General features: G+C 40.6%; 1 protein-coding gene across 1 annotated transcript; it reads right to left on the bottom strand.

The window, feature by feature from the left end:
- On the bottom strand, nt 1-19,020 carry PHYH (phytanoyl-CoA 2-hydroxylase). The gene is made up of 9 exons (XM_066385138.1): nt 18,846-19,020; nt 16,200-16,258; nt 13,991-14,101; nt 13,190-13,358; nt 10,206-10,287; nt 8,463-8,644; nt 6,483-6,632; nt 2,857-2,988; nt 1-319 (listed from the first exon to the last, which is right to left on the bottom strand). The coding sequence occupies exons 1-9, from the start codon at nt 18,981-18,983 to the stop codon at nt 266-268; spliced, it is 1,077 nt and encodes a 358-aa protein (XP_066241235.1). The 5' UTR covers nt 18,984-19,020; the 3' UTR covers nt 1-265.
- Between the last annotated feature and the right edge of the window lie 5,929 nt (nt 19,021-24,949).

Raw genomic sequence — 24,949 nt, 5'->3', positions numbered from 1 at the left:
TTATAGAACAATCACCTTTATTCAGTTGTAATCCTAACTTCATTTTCCTTAAAACAGTAATATGTCACTTTTACTGTCTTTACATTCATTAAAGCAACACCACTGCACTGCAAAATTACTCACTTGCAACTAAATACCTGATACATGCATTTTGATGTTGTTTAACAAGTGATAGAAAAGATTGTCAACTCATTAAGAAAATATTTTCCCTAGATACCTTGTTTAATTTTGGTTTTCTTTAATAAAGTTATAACAAAGGGCTGTTTCAAAGGTTGAGTCTTTGTCCTCTCACAAGCCGTCCTCGAATTCTCCAAATATCCTGGAAATAATGCCAAACAAAATAAATTTATGGAACATTTCAATTTGTCTCTTCATCATAAAAGAAAGTAAATTTCTAGCATTTATAAATGGTTAAATAAGGGTTAAAAAGCTTCCACAACAGTCCTAACAGTTAGAAAATAACCATATTCTGAGACTGATTAATTTACTTGCCAACATCTAATATCCTGTTAAATAATCTAAGACAGGCAGTCCCCAAACTGTCAGCCCTGTTGTATTTGGTAGTTGTTGATCACAGGTACTGTGACTGGCTGAGTGTTATGCTTGATCACAGTACAAAGAGTTCACTACTCCTCTTCTTGCTTTTATTTAGGTTATTTGCCTGATTCATCTTGAATGACCTCCTACTGACTAGATCATAATCATGAAAATGGTATTATAGGTTACTGGTTTATTATTATTTTTCTTTGTTCTTAAACAATTCAGACTTTACAAATTTTTTTTATTCATTTTAGAAAGGAGTGTGTGTGTGTGTGTGTGTGTGTGTGTGAGAGAGAGAGAGAGAGAGAGAGAGAGAGAGAGAGAGAGAGAGAAAGAGGGAAGGGAGGGAAGAGCAGGAAGCATCAACTCCCATATGTGCCTTGACCAGACAAGTGCAGGGTTCTGAACCAGTGACCTCAGCATTCCAGGTCGACGTTTGATCCACTGCGCCACCACAGGTCAGGCCCAATTCAGACTTTATAATGAATTTCTTATAGTTTATTTTTGAGCAACCAACAAGGTATGGTGCAACCAACAAGGTATGGTGGAAAGAGCAATTTTGGAATTTGGCCTGACTCTGAAGTCTAGCTGTGTCACTTACCTAACAGACCAACCTCTAGGACTCTTTATTTTCTCATTAAGAGTATGAAGCTATAGCCTGACCTGGTGGTGGTACAGTGGATAAAGCATTGACCTGGGATGCTAAGAACCCAGGTTTGAATCCCCATTACCAGCTTGAGCATGGGATCATAGATGTGACCCCATTGTAGCTGGCTTGAGCCCAAAGGTCACTGGCTTGGCTGGAGCCCCTACCCCCACCCTGTCAAGGCACAATGAGAAAACAATCAATGAACAACTAAAGTGATACAACTAAGAGTTGATGCTTCTAATTTTTCTCTCTCTCTCTCTTCCTCTCTATCTCTCTCTCACTTAAAAAGAAAAAAAAGAGTTTGAAGCTATAATTACTGCTCCATTGAATTTTGAAGAAAATAAGAAAAGGGATATGAAAATGTTTTCTAGGTTTTGCAAATGTGAAATCAGAGCATTTTCAGATACGGAGTACATTCATAGATTCTAAAGGGTGAAGTAACTTTTTCTTTTTAGTGAGAGAAAGAGAGGGACAGACAGGAAGAGAGAGAGATGAAAAGCATCAATTCTTTGCTGTGGCACCTTAGTTCATTGATTGCTTTCTCATATGTGCCTTGACTGGGGGGCTCCATCCAAGCCAGTGACCTTAGGCTTCAAGCCAGAAACCACAAGGTCATGTCTATGATCCCACGCTCAAGCCAGCAACCCCACACTCAAACTACTAAGCCTGCACTCAAGCCAGATGAGCCCATGCTGAAGCCGAAAACCTCAGGATCCTCTGTATCCCAGGCCAATGTTCTATCCACTGCGCCACCACCTAGTCAGGCCAAAATAAGATTCTTGAGCTAGGAAGGTATTCAGAAAATGATTCCCCACAGACTGGTAGCCTGCCATTGGTGTGCAATGCTCTTCACAGTACTGAAAGGCCCACAGTTACCATCACTGTGGCCTTCTGTACTCAGTCTCTGTGAGGATCATGTCGTACCCATAGGAAATGCATGCATTTATGATTAACATAAATTTAAAAAATAGGATCAGCTTCTTGGTTCAGAGGCTAAAATGTATATAGTCAACAAATCAAATATGTTCACTTATTTGCCTTGACTGATAATTTTTCCATTGGTCCTCAAAAGCATTGAATGTCCACTAATTAAAAACAAATACTTTATAACTGTTGTGTATGAATTAGAAAAGCATATGAAATATCATCTCACACCCCTTACTGATAAGCATTAATGATCTTTAATCTCTGCTACAGGCAAGCTGTGCCTGTCATTAAACTGCAGGTGCAAAGTGACCCAAACAAAAACTTGCCCTGAGAACTGCTTCCTGGAAGTCTTAATGCACTGCCAAATGTGTAAATATCCTATTCTGTGGGAATAAATGAGGACTATGATTGACACTCCAAACCTGTCACTTCCCTTGTATACGTTCTTCATTTCCTGTTCTCTAACTAAATCTGTTTTCTATTTTCTTTCCCACCTGTCTGTCCTGGAACAAAGTAGCCTGCATGCCTCAGGACAACCCAAACACGTTCTCAGCTCCCCACACTGGGGAAGCAGTACAAGCTGAAATTTCGTGGTCCTTCTTGGGCCTCAGCCACATTTCTGCAATGAACTTTCAACCCAAGCACTTTATACTTTCAAATTAAATCAAGTCTGAGAATTATTGAGCATGTGAAGAAAAGAAAAAAACCAAGATCATTACTTTGTCATTTCATAAACATACCTTCAGGGCGACATCTTTAACTCCAAACATTTTCTCTGCCAGCGCCACAATTTCCTTCTCAATGTTTTCTTGACTGGTGTCCTTCACATTGATGTAGTAGCAGTTGGAACTGGCAAAATGGCAGGAAATTGCCTGGGCAAAGTGAATCAATTAATATTAGGGAAAGAAAAATCCTACTAACACCAGCAACCAAGCAAGATTTCTTTTAGAATATCAGTTATGCCTGACCAGGCGGTGGTGCAGTGTGTAGAGCGTTGGACTGGGATGCGGAAGACCCAGGTTCGAGACCCCGAGGTCGCCAGCTTGAGCGCGGGCTCATCTGGTTTGAGAAAAAAGCTCACCAGCTTGAGCCCAAGGTCGCTGGCTCAAGCAAAGGGTTCCTCGGTCTGCTGAAGGCCCGCAGTCAAGGCACATATGAGAAAGCAATCAATGAACAACTAAGGTGTTGCAATGAAAAACTAATGATTGATGCTTCTCATCTCTCCATTCCTGCCTGTCTATCCCTCTCTCTGAGTCTCTCTCTCTGTCTCTGTAGAAGAAAAAAAAATTTTTTTTTTTAATTTAGAATATCAGTTATTTTACACAGTGTTTGTTTTCTAGATTGTGGGAAGAGGACATGAACAGACACTTCTCCCAGGAAGAAATACAAATGGCCAACAGATATATGAAAAGATGCTCATCTTCGTTAGTTATTAGAGAAATGCAAATCAAAACTGCAATGAGATACCACCTCACACCTGTTAGATTAGCTATTATTAACAAGACAGGTAATAGCAAATGATGGAGAGGCTGTGGAGAAAAAGGAACCCTCATACACTGTTGGTGGGAATGTAAAGTAGTATAACCATTATGGAAGAACGTATGGTGGTTCCTCAAAAAACTGAAAATAGAATTACCTTATGACCCAGCAATCCCTCTACTGGGTATATACCCCCAAAACTCAGAAACATTGATACGTAAAGACACATGCAGCCCCATGTTCATTGCAGCATTGTTCACAGTGGCCAGGACATGGAAACAACCAAAAAGCCCGTCAATAGATGACTGGGTAAAGAAGATGTGGCACATATACACTATGGAATACTACTCAGCCATAAGAAATGATGACATCGGATCATTTACAGCAAAATGGTGGGATCTTGATAACATTATACGAAGTGAAATAAGTAAATCAGAAAAAACCAGGAACTGCATTATTCCATACGTAGGTGGGACATAAAAGTGAAACTAAGAGACATTGATAAGAGTGTGGTGGTTACAGGGGGAGGGGGGAGAGGGAGAGGGAAAGGGGGAGGGGGAGGGGCACAAAGAAAACAAGATAGAAGGTGACAGAGGACAATCTGACTTTGGGTGATGGGTATGCAACATAAATGAACGACAAGATAACCTGGACTTGTTATCTTTGAATATATGCATCCTGATTTATTGATGTCGCCTCATTAAAAATAAAATTATTAAAAAAAAAAAAAAAAGAAAGCTGTTCCATTGTATCTTAAATCAGTCTCTGTGTTCAGTGGCTTCTCCCACTCCCCACAGCTGAAGGTTATTTGAGAAATTACAAGAAATTTTTAACTAGCTGTCAAATTTCTTTTCAAAAGTCATTTATAGGACAGGGAACATAATTACATAAATAAGAGCTTTAACTTCTTAACATTTGATGGATATCCCCAAGTGCTAAAAAGGAATGTATTTCCAGGGGTTTTCAGCATCTTCCAAGTCACAGAAGTTAATCAAGTCTGTGATGGGTTGTTATTCAAGGGCCACAGATTACAAAAAAAAAAAAAAACACAAAAAAACCTTGCAAAGAAAAATAATACACACATACACTCCTCTAAAATCAAAAGGACATTTACATTTAAAATCTGACACCATTCATGTAAGATACCAGTCTTGTTTCCTAATGAAGGTAAGACAGAAATTACTTGGCTCTTCCCATTTTTGAAAAAGTTATAAACAGATATGCTGCAAGGCACAGCTGTCAGGACCTCCCACTTTGCCCAAAACATCCCGTTTCTAGGCAATGGAGCCATAAGCTCTTGTGTGAGCCCCAGTGCCATGCCAAGCAATAGTGAATGAAGCCTGAGGCAAAAGGGGAAATGTGCCTCCTTTATGACATTGTGTGTGTTTTTCTTAATGGTTAATGCTTTTCCAAACATTAAAGTAGTTGAAAAAATATTGAAAAATTGTAAAGTCAGTATATTAAAATTCTCAATCTCTATATCGTGGTGCCTGTACCCCACCCCATCCCCACTGCATAGTGCCAAGGGTCATACTAGTAAAGAGCCCAATACTGTCTTTATTTAAAATTTTAGCATTGTGCTCATAGTGGATTGTTTTGCAGTAATTTTTTTTGACAGAGACAGAGAGAGAGACAGAAAGAGGGACAGATAGGGACCTGAGCAGGCAGTGGCACAGTGGATAGAGCATCGGACTGGGATGCAGAGGATTCAGGTTCAAAACCTTGAGTCGCCACTTGAGCGCAGGCTCATCCGCTTGAGTACTAGCTTACCAGCTTGCGTGCAGAGTTGCTGGCTTGAGCATGGGATCATAAACATGACCCCATGGTCGCTGGCTTGAGCAAAGGGTCAATCACTCTGCTGTAGCTCCCCAGTCAAGGCACATATGAAAATGCAATCAATGAACAACTAAGGAGCTGCAACAAAGAATTGATGCTTCTCATCTCTCTCCCTTCCTGTTTGTCCCTATGTGTTCCTCTCTCTTTCTCTGTCTTTGTAACAAAAAAAACCCCAAAACCACACTATTATTGTTAAGACTATTATTTAACTGGTTTTTTTTAGTTTTTTTAGTCAACCCCCACAGTTTAACTTTGCCCCCGAAGAGAATGCCTTCTCATCTCAGCCTTATTTTGGCCCTGTTGAGCCTGGTGAAAATATGAATGAATGAAAGATGAAATCTGAAAACTAACCCTTTGTGACAGGGAGACAACAAGGGTCAATGTAATAAACAAACAGCTCCACTCAGTCCCAAGGAAGCCTCCAGTATTTAGTATTGATAGTCATATTGTCATGAGGAAAATCTGAGTCCACAGTACTGCCCAATGTTCTGAATTTTAGAGAAATAAGAAATCTGGGAATTTATAAAAAATCTGTCAATTTTTAATATAAGCAATAAAATCATTAAGTTAAAATACTCAACACTGAGGGGTGAAAAATATGGCCTGCTAAAACGAACTACTAGGCAGCCAACTCAGAACATTTCTTTTGGATGAATAATATTTTTCTCAATAGCAATGGTATTATAAACCTTCCTCTTATATGGTGACTATGAGGTATATACATTCCCATTCAAAATTTTATTATTTCAGTATGTCAGCAATAGTTTTTGCTTCTGAAGCACAGGCTGTCAGCTACCGAGTAAGCTCTTGCTCTGAAGCAAATCATGAATGATCATGATTCAGTATCAATAAGGTTGGGACCCTGAGATCACCTGGCTTCTTACCAATATGAGCAAAAAAAGCATGAAGCAGGCATATATCTTTCCTGGCAAATAAACTGGACTGCAAGCAAGTTTAGTTAAAAGTCACAAATCTTTTAAATTTCAACGTATCTTGACATTTTCGTGTTTAACCATTCATCTTTGGAAAGTACAGTAATGTTAATGCATACCTTCCGGAATCCTTGAGTTTTGTTCTGACCAGATCCATGGATGAGCAAAGGATGAAAGAAAACAGTGTCTCCCTTCTCCATTACAAGGTGAACCCGGGGGGTGTTTTTATCATATTCTTGGATCCCATGAAACATTATGTTAACTCCTCCCTAGAACACAGAAAAGAAGCCAAGTCTGTATTTGAGGAAGCCAGTAATTACAAACTTTACGACTCATCTGGAAAAGCAAAGGTCCTCTAAGTTCTTCTAAGAGAAAGAAATAAATAAATTAGATTCTTTAAAACAATGTAAATATACAAAAAAGCTTCTAGGTGTCTGATTTTAAAAAGCCACATGTTAATATTAAAATCACAGATTTTTTGAACCAAATGAAAACTCTGGAATTTCCACCTAACCTTCATTACTGAATAATAAATGAAGACCTAGTTCAGCTTTGCATTTTTCAGTTAACACAGGAGTACTCCTTTCCAGCCTGAATCCATGATCATTCTTTCCCAGCATGATACTCTTCTCACCTGGAACTTTGCATAATTTATTCTTCTATTACTCCAGAGTATCTCTGAAATGCTTTTCTCCCAGACCAGGGAAGAGAAAATGCTCAATTTTTCTAAGCTTAGAAACCACTCATATTACATCCAGAGCAAAGAAGGAATATTAAAACATTGTGTTTGTTTATAACTATTTCCAAAGTTAGTCATTGCTTTAGGTAATGGTTATGTCTCCATTAAAAACTACAGTGAGAAGTGATTTGAATTTTACAAGCCTTTATGAGGAAATGGAGGAGTTGTTCTTCTAGGGTAGAGGAAGGCAGCATCCCATTCCCCTTCTTAAGACTATCTCTTTTGAGGAATGACTGCTTCCCTATTGGACTGTGTTAGGACTGTGATCCAGTACATTTCTCTCCTGGCCAGGGTGATTATGTGACCCAAGCTAAGCCAATCTGACCTCCCACTAAGGACACTCAGATTCAAATCAGAGCAGAGGATGGATGAGACCAGACATAGTCAGGGTTCAACTACCTATAACAGATGCTCCACCTCCACTCTTCCCACCAAACAACAGTGCCCACTTTCCTGCCCACCAGAGCTAGCCAGCCTTCCACAGACTCAGCATGACCCTGTGGCTCTCCAAAATACTCCCTTTTGCTTGCACGAAACCTTCCATAAACCTCACCTAAATTGATAAATTTCACAAGTTCAGATTTTATATCAGAATCCAGCTTCAAATTCTTTTACTTAGTACTAATCATCAGCACATGAATTCTGAGACAGAAGTCCTTAAAGCCATATTCTCTTTTCTTTCTACAGAACCACATTCATTCTTCCTGTCTTAAGAACAGGTGCCTTTCCCACTTTAATCATCATTAGGGGATTTCAAGACATTATTGCACTAAAGACTATTAGCCTCCTTTCTGGTTCCTCTGCCTCAGTGGTGCCATACCCTAAGACTGTCATTCTTGAAGAACCAATTTGATCTCATCACTCTTGAGCTCAAAGCATTTAATGTCCTTCAGCATCAACAGTTGACTTGATAAACCATGGAACAGCTCTGCAGTGGAATACTGCTCTCCTCCCCAGAGCCTCTGCTGGTCTCTTCATCCAGAAGGAGATGAATTCTCCCTCTTTTTCACTCTGAGAGCCATTAATCAGTGTGTAAGACCTACTTGGCACTTGGCACATGTATCTGGTCTTGCAGTATTTATGACTTACCTTTACAATTAGGCCCTATAATCTTGGATCCTACACACAACACCTATCAAAGTTCCCCATGTTGACTGGCTTTCAAACCCTTACTGAAAGTTCAAAAATGAGTATTTTATCTAACATTCTTGAATTTTCCCTGATCTGAATTCCAAATCTTAGTCCAATGTTCTTCTATGAAAGGTAATGCCATGTCATTGATAAAGCTCTTTATGTTATACTTCTAGAAAATCAAAACAATAAAAGATTCTGATCAAGACTCACTGCTAGGAAAACCTACCTCCCACTGGGGATAATCATGAGGCTTCAGGATACCTTTGTGTGTACCTGGGAGCACGACCAGACAGCCATTGTTCCGGTCAATGTGCTCCATGGCCGTCCAAGCACAAACAATGCTATTGCTGGGCCTGAATGGGAAATAGTGCAGATCCTGGTGCATGGGATGGCGGGATGTCTTCTTGCCTGAAATGGAAGCTGCTGTTAAAAGATGCTCAAGTCTCATAATTCTTTCCCTTTGCCTGAAAAATCAGAAAAATGACCTATCCTTGCAAAAGCCAAACAAATGAAACAATATTCTAGAAAATCAGCCTTGAGAGATAAGCACCAAGTTGAAATATCAAATCAACACAGGGACTCCAGATCCTCTATTCTTTTCTGGGTTTCTGATAGCTGAGTACTTACACACACTATTTTCTAGCAAGTCGTACATATGTCATCATTTCTGTTGTGCTTTATTCCTTTCTAACTCTGCTTTGGGCACAGGTCCTAGTATTAATTTAAAAAGTTTGACTACTTATATTGAAGAGAGTGAGCAATTTTGAGGCCCCCTGATAGTGTGCAAGGTAGCTAGTGCAAAGAAAAATAATTATAATTAAATTAAAAGGCCTCTAAGAGTTTTCACCAGAAGCATTTGGTGTACAATCACTGTGTGGATCCAGAGATGCCTTGACCACATTTACATTTTTCCCTGGTTTTGCTCTCTGACTTCAATTTCCCAGGCCACCTGATCTCTCCAGAAAAGGTGGCCAGAGAGGGAGAGATGTGGGGATATTAAACTATAGGCCTGTGTCATAAACTCTCCCAGCCATCAGGAGAAAGAAAACATAGAGAAGATGAAAGGATCTCTACTGATCACTTTATTACTGCTAGTGTAGGTTTGTCAGCATGGCCCAACAGCCAGTTGCATGAGACTCTCTGGAGAATGGTTAATAAAATGCAGATTCCTGGGTTCTACCTTCCGAATAAGTTTCTTGGGAAGTGAGGTTTTAGAAGCTACATTTTAGCAAGCATAAGACATTTGAAAATCAACTGTAGTATGTGGTTTATAAAAGTAGTTTTAATTCTGTTCATAATAATAATGTCTTCAGATCAGGAAAGCAGAATCCACTCTGTCGCGGGTGAAAACGGTTAAGAAAGCTTAGAGATGTTGAATAACAGGAGCTTATGCTATATAAATAGTTGTTTTTTAACCTATATTTTTAATAATTTAGTCATCTGAAAGTCCAGCAAGAACTCTACAGTTAATATCTGACATCACTATTATATTTCAATATTATTAGGATGAAAGCTATTTTGAATTAAAGTACTATAAAAAACAAAATTCAACTGAGTAAATGTAAAGATCTAACTGGTTTTAGTCAATGATTTACAACTAAGGAACTCCTAGAAGCTGTACAAAGTGGAAGGCTTTGGTAGGCGGAAGGTGGAGGGATAAGGAAGTTACTAGAAAAGAGAATTGTTTCAGGAAAGGTCACTTTCTTTTAGGGGAAGGCAGAGCACAACAGAAACTGCGATCAGGTTAGGTGTTACGTCTCAGTTTACTGACATGGTCTAGCACAAGTGACTTCATTTTAGGCCTGTTGTCTCTGTCTCTCTTTCATCTCTCTTTTTTAATACTATACATATACTATGCAAAATTTAGCACTTATACACATGTCTATAGTTAAAACATCAACAATATGAATTTCAATTGAACGTGTTTGTTTTTTTTTGCTTGTCCTTAACAAATAAAAAAGCCTTTTACCAGAATCTGGAGGTTTGTTTATCAGCATTGTATGCATGGCCATAATATTGGGTCCAGTGAAGCACTCCACATATTTCAGAATCTAAGGGAAAGGGGGAATAATTCATGGGAGATCAGATACACAGGCAAATGGCACAAAGTACAATTATCTTTATGAGAACTAAGATGACAGTAGCTTAAAAAAAAACAATTGGTATTTCACAACACTGCAAACAAAGCATGAAAAAGTCACCACTTGTAAATTTATAACACTCTGAATCAGCAAGCTTTTTGGAGCCTGTTAGAACCACTTTTTCTACAAGAGAGGTAGAAATTTCTATGCTCTCATAGAAATTTCAAGTGGAAAAGACAGGTATACCCTTCTTTCAATCAAAGCTGACAACAGTTTCCCAGTGAGAAGCCAGCTTCCTCTTCCTTTGTGGACACTGTTTATAGGAAGGGACCAGGAGAGGACCCTACACACTTGCAGCTATCATGAGTAGCCCAGGGAGGAGAACTGCAGAGGACACTTTACAATCAGTGTAGCTGTTCACTGAACAACTCTTTACTGTGGTCTGTGAACCACGCAGGGTAACAGGAAATGGGGACACAACAGTGAACAAGATAGGCAGATCACTGCCTCATGGAGTTTATATTCTAGTCTAGTAGAAAGAAAGACGTTAAACAGATAATGACATGGGAGATTGTGGTTGAAGTACAGGCCATGAAGAAGATGCTGCAATGAGAGCATGTGACAGGGATGCTGAAACGTCCCCAGGCTCCGGCAGCTGGGTGCTGCCTCCAGTACTTAATCATTTTGGAAGGGGTGAAAAGCAGAAAGCACTTAACTCTGAATGCCTGCTACCTGCCAGAGGTTGTACACATCAGCCCCATTCAGCTCCAGTAATCATTGAAAAGTAATGTCCCTGTCATTTAATAATCCTTGAAAATGAACATCCCACACAAATAAGCCTGTGGCTAATAAGTTGCTCAAGTTGGCAGAGCCAGTTACATGAAAAAGTTAATATTCAAGCTCAGTTCTGCCTGACTCCAAAAAATGAAACACATCTTTCTGCTTTCTCTCTGTTGACCTTAAGGAGTATTGGTAATATGTATACAAAACACTATAAAATGTTACAAAAATCCTAGGCATCAGGTCCAATACTTATTTTTTATAAAGCCTATAATTTTTTTGTTTGTTCATTTTTCATTTAGGTATTTTCTAAACTTCAGTCATTCAAGAGCCATCCTTACTATTTCTGCCACACTTCACAGAATTTCCCAATATAATTAGCTAATAATTTCTTTAACTCCTTTTACTTAGTCTTATCTTGATTTAATATTTTTGAAATCATGGGTTAGATGTACTGGCTATTTTTTGAACACACATTAAAATAGATAACTACTAAAATACAGTACACCTCTTAAAAATTATTGCAGGAATTACCAGATATATGGTTCATACTTTAGAGATGTAGAAAATCTGAAAATCCTGGTAATGCTTCATTTACCACAAGTTGGATATAATCTCGATATTTTCATTCTTGACCTACCACAAAGCTTCCATTTCCATAACACAACTTGAGGTTGAGATGAGTGGATGGTCCAGAAGGGCCACTTTTCCTCTGGCCACCCACACAGGGGGCTGGACATCATGGACCAATATAGTCTTTCTTTGTGAGTCAAATTCTCTAAGAGCCTGTGGGGTTATACTTTCTTTCTTTCTTTTTTTTTTTTTTTTTGGTATTTTCCTGAAGTTGGAAACAGGGAGGCAGTCAGACAGACTCCCGCATGCGCCTGACCGGGATCCACCCGGCATGCCCACCAGGGGGCGATGCTCTGCCCATCTGGGGCATTGCTCTGTTGCAACCAGAGCCATTCTAGCACCTGAGGCAGAGGCCACAGAGCCATTCCCAGCGCCCGGGCCAACTTTGCTTCAATGGAGCCTTGGCTGCAGGAGGGGAAGAGAGAGACAGAGAGGAAGAAGAGGGGGAGGAGTGGAGAAGCAGATGGGCGCTTCTCCTGTGTGCCCTGGCCGGGAATCAAACCCGGGACTCTTGCACGCCAGGCCAACGTTCCACCACTGAGCCAACCGGCCAGGGCCGGGTTATACTTTCTAATAAGTAATACATGTAACATTTCCTTTAAGACTATTCTAAATAAATGGTTCATGAACTATGGTACATGTGTGCAAGGGAATACTATGCAGTAGTTTTAAAAGTATAAGTAGGTCCATAGATACTAATGGAAAGATGTTTAAGATCTACCAGAAATGGAAAAAACAAGGTGATGTCCAGTATGTTCCCATGTTACAAAGTGGGGGTATACAGATATGCTTGCATATACACAAAATATTCTAGTGGAACACATAAAAAGGCTATGGGTGGAAGGCTTTACTTTTCATTTTATACCCTTCTGGAGTAATTGGATATTTTCATAAGTATGAATTGCTTTTGAAGAATAATTTTTTTAAAAACTAGTTTAAATTTGAAAACAAATCTACAGCTCTGCTGACCCGATTCATAAAACAAAAGGACAACATAATGGATTTACTGTGAATGGCCTCAGCAATTTCACCCCTGTGATATGCCTATAGAGAGTGTAAGAAAGACTCTCCCTTTAACGCAGAATTCCTGTCCTTCTCGACCAAAGATAATTAGCAAACTCTACAGTGGGGTTTCTCCGTCTGGGCACTACTGACATTTGGTCCTGAATAATCATTTGTTTTGGGGAGGAGGCTATTCTGTGCATCACAGGATCCCTAGGCCCCATCAGCAACATCCCTGGCTTCTATGCCTCAGAAGCCAGTAGCACACCATCCTTCTTGTCCGTGTGTGAAAACCATGCATGTCTCCAGACCCTGAAAATACCATCTCCCATTGAGAACCACTGCTCTAGGGCCACAGTAGAAAGGCACTAGGTAAGTAAAAAGAACAGATCTCAGAGGCAAGCATGCAGAGGGATTATTAGCTTAAACAGGAAAAAAAAGCAGGAACGTCTTGAACCTCAGGGAGACTGCAGTATCTGAAGAGTTCCTCATCTTCTTGGAAATCTTGGACCTTGGTAATCACTTTCTCACTTGGAGAATATTCTGATTTTGCAATGGTCACATCTTTCATTAACATTAATCCAAATGGTTTTACTTCCTGTCTGCAGATTCTTTCAAACTCATTCCTAGAAAATTAAATTGGCAAATAATGTCGTTACTGCTGGATCCAAGTACCTGCCTGGCTCTGTTCTGGAAAGAGTCATAGATTTGGGGTAAGAGTGTGTTTTTCTGCACTAAGTTGGCCTCTAGCCCCAGGTTGAATAATTCTGATGGAAAGGAGGAGAACATGGTCAACTCAGAAGTCCCTGCCTCCTAACTGTGAGGTTGGAATTCACTAGCAGAATTCAAGTATTCCTTAGCCTAGCAGACCATCTGGGGAAATATACATGGTTTGGTTACATCTGAAGAATAATAGCAAACACGTCCATAGCACTTACCATGTGCTAGGCCCTCTTCAAAGTCTTCTCTCAGTATTTTTACCTTATTTAGCCCTAACAATAACTTTAGGACATAAGTACTATTATTATTCCAATTTTACAGATGTGGGAACAGAGGCATGGAAAAATTAAATAAACTGCGCCAGGACACACAACGTAAAATGGTGGAGCTAAAATGAAAGCTGGCCAGCCTGGCTCCAGAGCCCCTGTTCCTGACCACTTCCTAAGAAATCATGTCACTGAAGGATGTCTAAACGTGTACAAGCTATCTTGCCATATTCCCATCACATACATAAAACAATAACAAATAGTTACCATACCTGAAGCGGTCAATATCAGCATCAGATACCAAATTTTTAATGACAAGAAACCCATTTTCTTCATAAAATTTTCTCTGTTCTAGGCTTAGAACGTTATTGTCCCGAGTATACCTAAAGGAGAAAAAAAAATCTCAAGTAAGTCTAATTTACAGATAAAACCTAAGAAGATGTATCAAGAACCTAAGAAATGGTGATTCTCTTCCATCCAACATTTCTATTTTGAAGACTTTAAGGAAATAATCAGAAAAAAAATATTTAAAGCTTTAAATCCAAAGCATTAACTACTGTCACCGAGAACTGGAGGAATAATTAATTAATTATATCATCTCCACTCAATGGGATATGACTCAGACATTAAAAATGAACAGCATATAATAATAGGGACAAAACTTATTATAATAAAATATGATTATAGTTCACAAACTAAGACACTATAAAAAAAGGCTGCAAAGAAAAAAAACAATTTAACAGTAAGTGTCACTAGGTAATGAAAATATATCTTTTTAATGATTCCTTTTATTTCTCTGATTTTAAATTTTGTTTTGTAATGAACAGTCATGGTTTTTCAAATCAGCAACAGATTCAATAGACTTTATATTTTTACAGAGACACAGAGAATCAGAGAGAGGGATAGACAGGGACAGACAGGAACGGAGAGAGATGAGAAGCATCAATCATCAGTTTTTCGTTGCGACACCTTAGTTGTTCATTGATTGCTTTCTCATATGTGCCTTGACCGTGGGGCTACAGCAGACTGAGTAATCCTTTGCTCAAGCCAGCGACCTTGGGCTCAAGCTGGTGAGCTTTGCTCAAACCAGATAAGCCCGCGCTCAAGCTCATGACCTTGGGGTCTCGAAACTGGGTCCTTCGCATCCCAGTCTGACACTCTATCCACTGCGCCACTGCCTGGTCAGGCAATAGACTTTATATTTTTAATTGTCTAGTTCATGCATTCTCCAAAGAAATCAAAGTAACAAAATCCAAACAAGAGTACATCATACACACAAACTCAAGTCACCCAGTCCATTCCTCTAGTTGGAATTGTGGCTGTGTGAGAATATTTCATGGAGTTGAAATGACTTCCTCTTCAAAGGTAATTTAAAATAAACCTAGGATGGCCCTGGCCGGTTGGCTCAGTGGTAGAGCGTCGGCCTGGTGTGTGGAAGTCTCGGGTTTGATTCCTGGCCAGGGCACACAGGAGAGGCGCCCATCTGCTTCTCCACCCCTCCTCCTCTCCTTCCTCTCTGTCTCTCTCTTCCCCTCCCGCAGCTGAGGCTCCATTGGAGCAAAAGATGGCCCGGGCGCTGAGGATGGCTCCATGGCCTCTGCCCCAGGTGCTAGAGTGGCTCTGGTTGCAACAGAGCGACGCCCCGAATGGGCAGAGCATCGCCCCCTGGTGGGTGTGCCGGGTGGATCCCCGGTCGGGCACATGCAGGAGTCTGTCTGACTGCCTCCCTGTTTCTAGCTTCAGAAAAATACAATAAATAAATAAACAAACAAACAAACAAACCAAGGATGACAGCTGATATATGCTAAGACCATATGACAGGTGAGTTTAAATGAGATATACCATGCCTAAATTTTAAAAACCAGATTTCACCCTTTCTGACATTTTCCCTTCTTTCTGAATTTTAAAATACAAATAGAAAATTAAAGTTAACTATTCAAAAACTTCCACAATTATTCTAATTAGAACAAATCCTGGAAATGGAGGCTTTGCATAATGAAATCTTACCAGGAAACACGATATATTGTGTTTTATAACCTAGTTACCACTAGAAAAGCCTTTATATACATTGTATGGTTAAAAATTCAAATCAGAGCCCTGGCCAGTTGGCTCAGTGGTAGAGCATTGTCTCAGCATGTGGAAGTCTCAGGTTTGATTCCCGGTCAGGGGGCACAGGAGAAGCAACCATCTGCTTCTCCACCCCTCCCTCTTCTCTCTCTCTCTCCTCCTCTTACAGCCATGGCTCGACTGGTTCAAGCAAGTTGACCTCAGTTGCTGAGGATGGTTCCATGGCCTTTGCCTTAGGTGCTAAAATAGCTCAGTTGTTGAGCAACGGAGCAGGGGCCCCAGATGGGCAGAGCATTGCCTGGTAGGGGATTTGCCAAGTGGATCCTGGTTGGGGTGCATGTGGAAGTCTGTCTCTCTGCCTCCTTGTCTCTCACTTAATAATAATTTAAAAAAATTAAAATTAGATATACTTACTGGAATTGTTGAGAAAGGAAACTGGCAGGAGAAATAGCCTCTGAAGTGGGGTGAGCTATCTAGGAGGTGAATTAAGGCAAATAAAAATGTAAGAGTTAACTTTTGTAGAAATATCCTTTTTTAGAGCCTGGATTAGCTCTCACAAGAGAAGACTAGTCCTAAAGGGATATCAAGCAAACTGGTTACATACATAGCCTCTGACAGTTATACAGGCTGGTAAAATCATTTCCACAGTTGCCTGAGGAGGTGCCTGGAAGCCCAAGAGCTTTGTAATTCATTGGTCCTGCCACTCAGAGCAGGAAACCTAGGCTTGGAGGACTCAGTAACTGGTTCAAGGTCACCCAATAGAACATGGCTGAGCCAAGACTTGATTCACATTCTTGACTTTATAGCTTCTATCTATTTTATTCCACATGACTATTCCTTCCACTAAACTAATGAACAAATAAAAATTGAAAGGTTCAATTCTAGAAGGAGATTCAGAAGAGTTATTTAATTTAGTTGGAGTCCAGTTCAAAATATTAGAAGCAGTTTGGCAGGTCATTTTAAAAAATCCTATAAAATAAGCCCTGGCCAGGTAGCTCAGTTGGATAGAGCAACGTCCAGATACAAAGTTGAATGTTTGATCCCTAGTCAGGGCACATATGAGAATCAACAAAGGACTGCATAAATAAGTGGAACACAAATGTTTCCCTCTCTCTCTTTCTCTCTCTCCCTTCAAGTCAATAAATAAAAAGAAAATTTAAAAAACACACACTTTAAAAGAATCTATAAAATAAACAATGACTCCAAGGAAAATATGATTCACACAGTCAAATATCATTTTCTTCGTACCTTTAAAGATTTATTTGCAGAATGTCACCTCTTGTAAACATATTATTTTTTAGAGCGACAGGAAAGAAGGGGAAGACAGAGATGAAAAGCATCAACTTGTAGTTGCGTCACTTTAGTTGTTTATTGTTTCTCATACATGCCTTGACAAAAGGGAGTTGGGGGAGACTCCAGCCAAGCCAGCAAACTTGGGCTCAAGCCAGCGACTTGGGATCATGTCAGTGAGCCCACGTTCAAGCCGGAGACCCTGCGCTCAAGCTGGAAAGCCCTGGGGCTCAAACCCACAAGCTAGTGCTCTAGCTTGTGACCTGAGGGTTTTGAACCAGCGATCTTGGTGTCCTGGGCAGCCGCTCAATCCACTGCACCACCACCGGTCATACTAAACATTGTTATCTTTATATAACTGGGAACAATGTTACAGTCCAAAAAAAGAAAAGCAGGCCAGAAGTCAGAATTACCAGCTACTGTCTGTTTTCCATGTGGCAGAGAAGTTAATGAGTGACCTTTGCCACCTATTCTCAGAAAAATGTGATTGCCAGGACAGTTCAAATGTCAGCATTCCAGCGCAAAAAAAAAAAAAAAAAAAAGTAAATACAGATGAAAATATTAAGCTCTTACTTTGACACTTATAACAAGAACCAGCAGGATCAGAATATCAAATTTTAAAAGCAGTAACAGACTGGAGAGGAACCTTAATTGCAGTTTCAGTTATATCTAGCACAATACAGTAGTGGTTCTCTCAATTGAGCATGTGTCAGAAACAGCAAGAGGACCAATCCCCAGGTATTTTGATTCTCTAGGTCTAAGATGAGCTTGAAAATCTGCATTTCTAACAAGTTCCCACGTGATGTGGATGGTCTAGGGAGCACACTTTTACAACTGCTACTTTAATTAAATGACCTTGGTCCAGAGTTTTATCCTCTTCCTAGCCCGTTTTCTCATGTATAAAATGAGATTATGTGATCTCCTGGATTCCCTCCATCAGTCTATGGTTCTGATACATCGCTGCTTGGAACAGGGCCGGGAGAGCAGTAGTGAAAGTAAAAGAAAGGCCAGTATAATCATTTTATGAGAGATTTTATGATTCTATACAGTGTATAGTATACACAGCCGGACAGAGGCTAATATCACGTCGTTTAAGGAGCAATCCTAGCCAGAATTTTGTCGGGAGCTTCCAGAAGTGTGTCCTGAAAGAGAACACTTAATCTAGGCAGCAAGAACAAATCAAATAGAACAATTTGATTTACGGGTCATGTGCTGTATCGACAGCTCTCTGGACCCAACATCGCAACGCACTCAATCCCTCCAGAATTAACTTCTGATGCCGAATCCGGAGGCAGACCCGGGCACCAAGTTCTTTTCCGGGAGACAATTGTAAACTCATTGGTGTCGCAGCCCTGAGTTTCTCGCAGAGCTGCGGGCGCGTCCCCGGCAGAGCCCACTCCCCTGCTGCCCTCCCCTGGCTCCTCCAGGCCGCCCTGCGCTCCCGCTCTCGGGGCGGCTGCGCTGTGACGTTTCTAGTTCTCCCCGCAGCCGCAGAGGTCACGCACAGCCCAGTCCAGAAACTGACCAGGCCTCCGAGGGCAGGCCAGTTCGGTAACAAAGGAGGCAGGATGCCGCATCGCCCAGTGCGGCCAGCACCAGCGCCTGGGGATGCGCCCTTCTCCCCTAGCCCCTCGCGCCGGGCGCCCGGAAGGGCCGTGAGTGTCACGGGGTCCGCGGCGCCAAGAACGGAAAGGTCGGCGGCTGCGCGATCGACCCTGGAGATCCCCACTCTCCCAGCCCGAAAACTGTCCCGTGCAGACCAAAGGATACGACGGCCTCGACGGAAGGGGGACAGAGGTGGGCCAGCATGACGCGCAGGCGAGCGGCAGTTTGCGCCTTATCCATGGTGGTGGTGGTGCCGGGGAAACCAGGTGGAGGGTCCACTGGGCGCCCGAACCTCGACGCCATTTGACTCCTCAGGCCGCCCCGCCTCCGGCCCGAGCGGGCGGGGCCACGGCAACGCGCGGAGACGCCCTCCGGTGCCGACGTCCTTCCGGGGCTAATGCGTGAAGGTCACCCAGTAAGATTGAACGGAACGTGCCCCACACTTCTTAACTGCATAGTTTCGGATATTTTATTCCACACGACCCTTCCTTCCACTAAGCTGCTAGAAGAAAAAAATTTAAATGTTCAGCTCTACAAGTAGCATGTGCTGTTCAAGAGGGATTTAATTTAGGAGTCCAGTCCGCAATATTAGAAACAGTTTGGCCCTTAAAAAAGAAGCACGTGAAATAAATGACTCTCTGAAATGTATGGTCCACAGAATCTAGTATATTTTTAAATGTCCTATAACCCTGACTGGGTAACTCAGAGCATTGTCCTGATAGCCAAAGCCGCAGGTTTGATCTCCAGTCAGGGCATATACAGGAATCAACCTGTGAATGCACAAATAAGTGGGACAAATCGATGTTTCTCTCTCTCTCTTCTCTCTCTCTGAAATCACTCAATAAAAAAATTAAATTTCCTAAAGAACTAGTTTTGTTCTGTTTTTACAATTCCATGATTTGGTGATAAGTATCTATGCACAGCTGAAACTATCACTACCATCAAGGTCATACTCTCTAAGTTTTCCCCTCACAGGCTTTATCATTTTTTTCAGTTTATGGTAAAAACACATAAAATCTACTCTTTTAGCAAATTTTTGGTATATAATGCAGCACTGTTAGCTATAAGCACTAAGCTGTATTGTAGATCTCCAAAACTATTTATCTTGCATAACTGAAACTTTGTACCTTTGGACCAACGCCTCACTATTTTCCCCTCCTCCACAGTCCCTGGCAACCAGCATTCCACTCTCCGCTTCCATGAGTTTGACTCTTAGATTCCACATATAAGTGGTACTGGGCAGTATTTCTATGACTAGTTTTTCTCACTTAGCATAAGGTCCTCAAGGACCATCCATGTTGTCGCAGTTGCAGGATTTCCCTCTTTATTAAAACCAAATAATATTCCATTGTATGTATATACCACATTTTCTTGACTCATTAATCTGTCAATAGATGGTAAGGTTATTTCCATATTTTGGCTATTGTAATAATGTCATAATGAACTTGGGAGTGCAGATATCTCTTGGAGGTTCTTATTTCAATTTTTTTGGATAAATACCCAGAAGTGGGATTGCTGGATCATATAGTAGTTCTGTTTCAGGAAATGACATACAAACAGAGGATAATAGATGCCCAGACAACTTAATAGAGGAAGAATGTATTAGTAGCCAGCAGAGCATGTGACGCTAGTAGCACTAAAGCACAAGCTCCCCGAAGTTAGATCATTTTACACAGAGGCGATTTAAGATCGATTGAGGCCCCAGGTGCAGAAGAAAATATTGGGCCCTTTACATTAGAAAAAAGTGTAAACTGGAGGTTTTGCAGGGCCCTTCAGAAGTCGGGGCGCCCACCGTTAAATCCGCCTCTGTTTTTACATCTTATATACCTTTTACAGTGTCCATGCAAGGGGCACGTGACTCCTTTGTCCTTGGCCCGACATGCACCTCATGACTCAAGGTGGGGCGGGGGAGTTCCAGCGGGGCAGCAAGGGGAAAGGGTTTCCGGACCTCTGGTCCTATTTATTTACAGATCCTGTTTTTCTTGTGAGTACTGTATTGTAAAAGTTTCCAGGAGATCAGTTAGAGATCTATAGGACGCGGATAATCTTTAACTAGCTGAGTCAGTCATTCCTGCATGCTTCTTCTCCTTCTCCTGCATTCTTCTGGTTTCTCCCCTCTCAGTTCTACTTTTAATATTTTGAGGAACCTTCGTACTGTCTTCCGTAATAGCTGTAAGAACTAAAAATTCTCTCTGTAAGATCTCTTTTCCTGCAATATCTACAAATGATGGACTCAGTATCTCATTATTTCTCTTTTCTCTCATTTTTTCATTGTTTATTTAGCTTAAAGAGTTACTTTAAAAATGTCCTTCCTCATAAACATGTAATTGTTTGTTAAATGATGATATTATACAGTGTGATAAAACTGCCACAGTCAAGGAGAGAAGCAGTCCAGGACTCAGAATTATTAGCTACTGCCTGTTTCTCCAAGGCAGAAAGGAGAAAGTCTGCATTAGAACAAGTCCTGCCCTTTGGCCTTCCCGTCTGGATTTTTTTATTCCTTTTCCGTGATTCCTCCTTACCCAGACTCCCAGACTCCTTTAGGTTAACAGAAGTGCCCTGGGCCTTCTCTCATTAGCTCTTAACCTCATACCCCCAAACTGATCCTGACCTTGAATTTGCCGATTGGATAAGGAAAAACACTTAGGTTTATCCTAGATTAAAATGAAGTACCTTTGGCAAGTACAGGAAACAGAATCTGCATCTTTCTGCCTCTGAGAAAAATCCTAAAGATACTGAGACCAGACAAATAGGTGTCTCCTTGCTGCCCTCACCTGATGAAAAGTTGGAACTACTGGATGGAGAGAAATAAAGCTAAAAGTGGAAATTCAATTCACACCTAGCTGAGTTATTTAAAGGTTGAGATTTTTACCCTCAGAGGCCCTGAAAGTTTTGGTCTTCTTGACCAATGAGACATATGAGTGAGATGAAGCTATCTAAACTGTAATTTTAATGCTCCTTTAAAATACCCCCCCTTTTTACTAGTGTGTGAAAATCCCTGCCCTCCCTACCACAAGGCATTTATTTATACAAAGGACATATTTAAGTTTATAATTATCACAAGAGATGAAGGAAATCCTCACACACTTCCAACTGTTACCGGCATTTTTTAAATTGGAAGGATCTTGGGTTTAAGATTTCTCATTTAAGGTTCCATAGGGACTTAAAACTGTAATTTTTCCTTAAGTAAAGAAGTAATTTGATGGATTTTGCTAGGGGGTTTTTTGTTGTTGTCTTTTTAGATTTTTTAAAATTTATTCATTTTTTTTTAGAGAGAGAGAATGAGAGAGAGAGAGAGAAGAGAGAGAGAAGTTGGGGGAGGAACAGGAAGCATCAACTCACATATGCGCCTTGACCAGGCAAGCCCAGGGTTTTGAACTGGTGAACTCAGTGCTCCACGTTGACACTTTATCCACTGCGCCACCACAGGTCAGGCCGGATTTTACTAGTTTTTTAAATAGCAATTTGGGTTATTTGGAAATTCCGTAAGTAGGCATCTTTAGTAATAGTGTTAAAAATATTTTTTAGTTACTATTGAAACAGAACATTAATGAAAAATAAACATTATCACAAGAATGATAATTTCTCCTTCAGAGTTTGTTTTTATTCATTTCTTATTTAAGTTGGAATTTTGAATATTATTTCAGATTTACCTCCTTCCTTCAAGTATTGTGCTTAGCTTACCTAAATAGTGAAAGCTTGAAGACAAACATTGAAACACAATTTTCAAAATCATTTAAGAAATAGTTTTCCCCAAATGTGTAAAAAGTTAAAGAAAATGATTTTTTAATAGCCATATCTGAGCAGGTAAGAAAAAGGAGTATGACCTAAGGAAAATGTGGAAGGAATTGTCCAAGTGTTGGTCACACTTAAGAAAATGGCATCATATGAATGAGAACTTGTAATCAATTCCAGATTCAAAAATACCATTCCACACTCTCCCCCTACCTCTTCCCCAAATGCCATTCATTCCCTTCTGAGAAGAATAGATATGACTGTTGGTCAGGTAAATTGGTAGCACATTTTAAAGTTCAGTTAATTCGACCTGACCAGGCGGTGGCACAGTGGATAGAGCATTGGACTGGGATGCAGAGGATCCAGATTGAAAACCCTGAGGTCACCGGCTTGAGCTCTGGGCCATTGGCTTGAGCATGGGATCATAGACATGACCCCATGGTCGCTGGCTTGACCCAAGGTCGCACTTGAGCAAGGGGTCACTTGCTTTGCTGGAGCCCCCTGCCCCTGTCAAGGCACATATGAGAAAGCAATCAATGAACAACTGAGGAAATGATGCAACAAAGAAATGATGCTTCTCATCTCTCTCCCTTCCTACCTGTCTATCCCTATTTGTCCCCCTCTCTGTTTCTCTCTGTTTTCTGTTGTTGAAAAAAAAAAAAGTTCAGTTAATTCATTCATGCACCGAATGGAAGCAAGCATACATACCATCTTCCTACAATTCTGCCCATGCTCGGCTTTCTCTTCAGCTATCAGATTGTTCAGCACTCCTAAGGAAGCCAGTCCTTCCCTTGTGCATTAACTCTCATCCCCTGTCTGGACTGTTCTAAAACCTTGTTCCAGCGATTCTTCTTTCCCTCTGTTGGATATTCCCTCCCCAATCAACATACAAGCATACCGTTATTTCTGCTATATTATAAAAAGCCCCCTACTGATCCCACTTCTTCTCATTATCACTCATACATTTCCCCATCCTTTAGCAGCAAAACTTGAAAAAAAATTGTATAAATCCACTGTCTCCATTTTTTTTCCTGCTGTCCTTTTTTTGGAAGTCGGTCAATATTTTACACTCATTATTTCATTTCACTGAAACTGCTCTCATCAGGTTCACAAGTGCTCACCTTGGCCGATTCTCCCCTCACAGCTTAGTGGAGCCGGTGAAGCACTGAAGGACTTCACTCCCTGCCTCTGGGCCTCATTTGCTGGTTCTTCCTCACTAGCTGGGCTCCTAATTCAGTCCTTACATCTCTTTCTATAGACACTACTTGCCTAGTAATCTCCTTCAGTCTCATGTCTTTAATTTCTTTCTGTAAACTGATGATCCCCTAATCTCTATCTGTCCTGTAGTATCCAGTAAACTCCAGACTGTGCATCCAGCTGCCTACCTCACATTGTCACTAGAACTTCTAACAGACATCTCAAAACGAAATTTTTTTATCTTCCTCCTAAAGATCGTGCCCTCCCCTAAAATATATATATATATCTCCACTTCCTAACCCCTGGACAAGGTGAATGTGACCTTGTTTGGAAAAAGGGTCTTGGTAGATATGATTAAGTTAAGGATCTCCTGATGAACTCATCCTGCATTACTTGGGTGAGACCTAACCCCAGTGAAAATTCTCTCCAGGTGACTTTGACATATCACTGACCCCATTTGCAACACATCCTGCTGAGAACCACCCATCTCTGGCATTTGGGGGTGAAAAAGAACAAGAAAAAAATATCACACACACACACACACACTCTCACTCTACTCAATACCATTTCTTTAAATCCAAATTATAATCTCAGAATCTGTCCCCTAAAGATCATAGTCTCTTAGGAAAATCATTTAAGAAAAATCAGTATAAGGACACATAATTAAGCTGTATGTTGTAGCTATAAGATAAACTTTCTAAAAATCATTTCCAGATGAAGAGATGTAAGCTTATTTTTTCCAAGCCCATATGTGATATCAGCCTTAATTAAAACAAGTGTGAAGAACTAAGATGATATATGGTGCAAAGAGATTTGTAATCTTTCAGTCTGAGCCAGACACTAACAGATAGGTATGCATGAATCTGAGAGAGGATGACAGGGTAAATGATCACTCATGAAACTGTCTTGAATGAGAAATGTCAAGAGAACTTGGGTAAGTAAGTTATCTAGCACAACATGAAATCAACCAACAAACCTTAGACACTTCTTGAGGACCTAATTAGTGCAGGGCTGTCTACAAAGCACAAGGAAAACAGAAAGGGTTGTAGGTAACCATTCGGGGGGACAGAGTGCTGGCATCTAGCCAGAGAGAAAGGCAGTAAGCACCTGGCATGGGTTTAATCTGCACAAGGAGTTTCTTCACAGGCAGTGTCTCTGGCCAGAGGCAGGAGACAGAGGTGTCTGATAAGGGGTTAATAACTGAGATTTATAAAGAACTTATAAAACTTAACACTAAGAAGGCAAAACAGCCAATTAAACAATGGGCAAAAGACCTGAATAGACTCTTCTCCAAAGACGACATAGAGATGGCCAATAGGCATATGAAAAAATGATCA

Source organism: Saccopteryx leptura, chromosome 5 (genome assembly GCF_036850995.1).
Source record: "Saccopteryx leptura isolate mSacLep1 chromosome 5, mSacLep1_pri_phased_curated, whole genome shotgun sequence".
Classification (NCBI taxonomy): Eukaryota; Metazoa; Chordata; class Mammalia; order Chiroptera; family Emballonuridae; genus Saccopteryx; species Saccopteryx leptura.
Note: the sequence above shows the minus strand (reverse complement) of the source record. Positions and strands in the feature narration are given on the sequence as shown.

Coding starts and splice junctions, on each gene's coding strand:
- PHYH (XM_066385138.1), bottom strand. CDS start 18,983: ATGGCGTCGAGGTTCGGGCGCCCAGTGGACCCTCCACCTGGTTTCCCC. Junction 13,359..13,990: donor GCTGATATTGACCGCTTCAG/GTATGGTAACTA, acceptor TTAATTTTCTAG/GAATGAGTTTGAAAGAATCT. Junction 6,633..8,462: donor ATGATTATCCCCAGTGGGAG/GTAGGTTTTCCT, acceptor TCTGTGTTCTAG/GGAGGAGTTAACATAATGTT.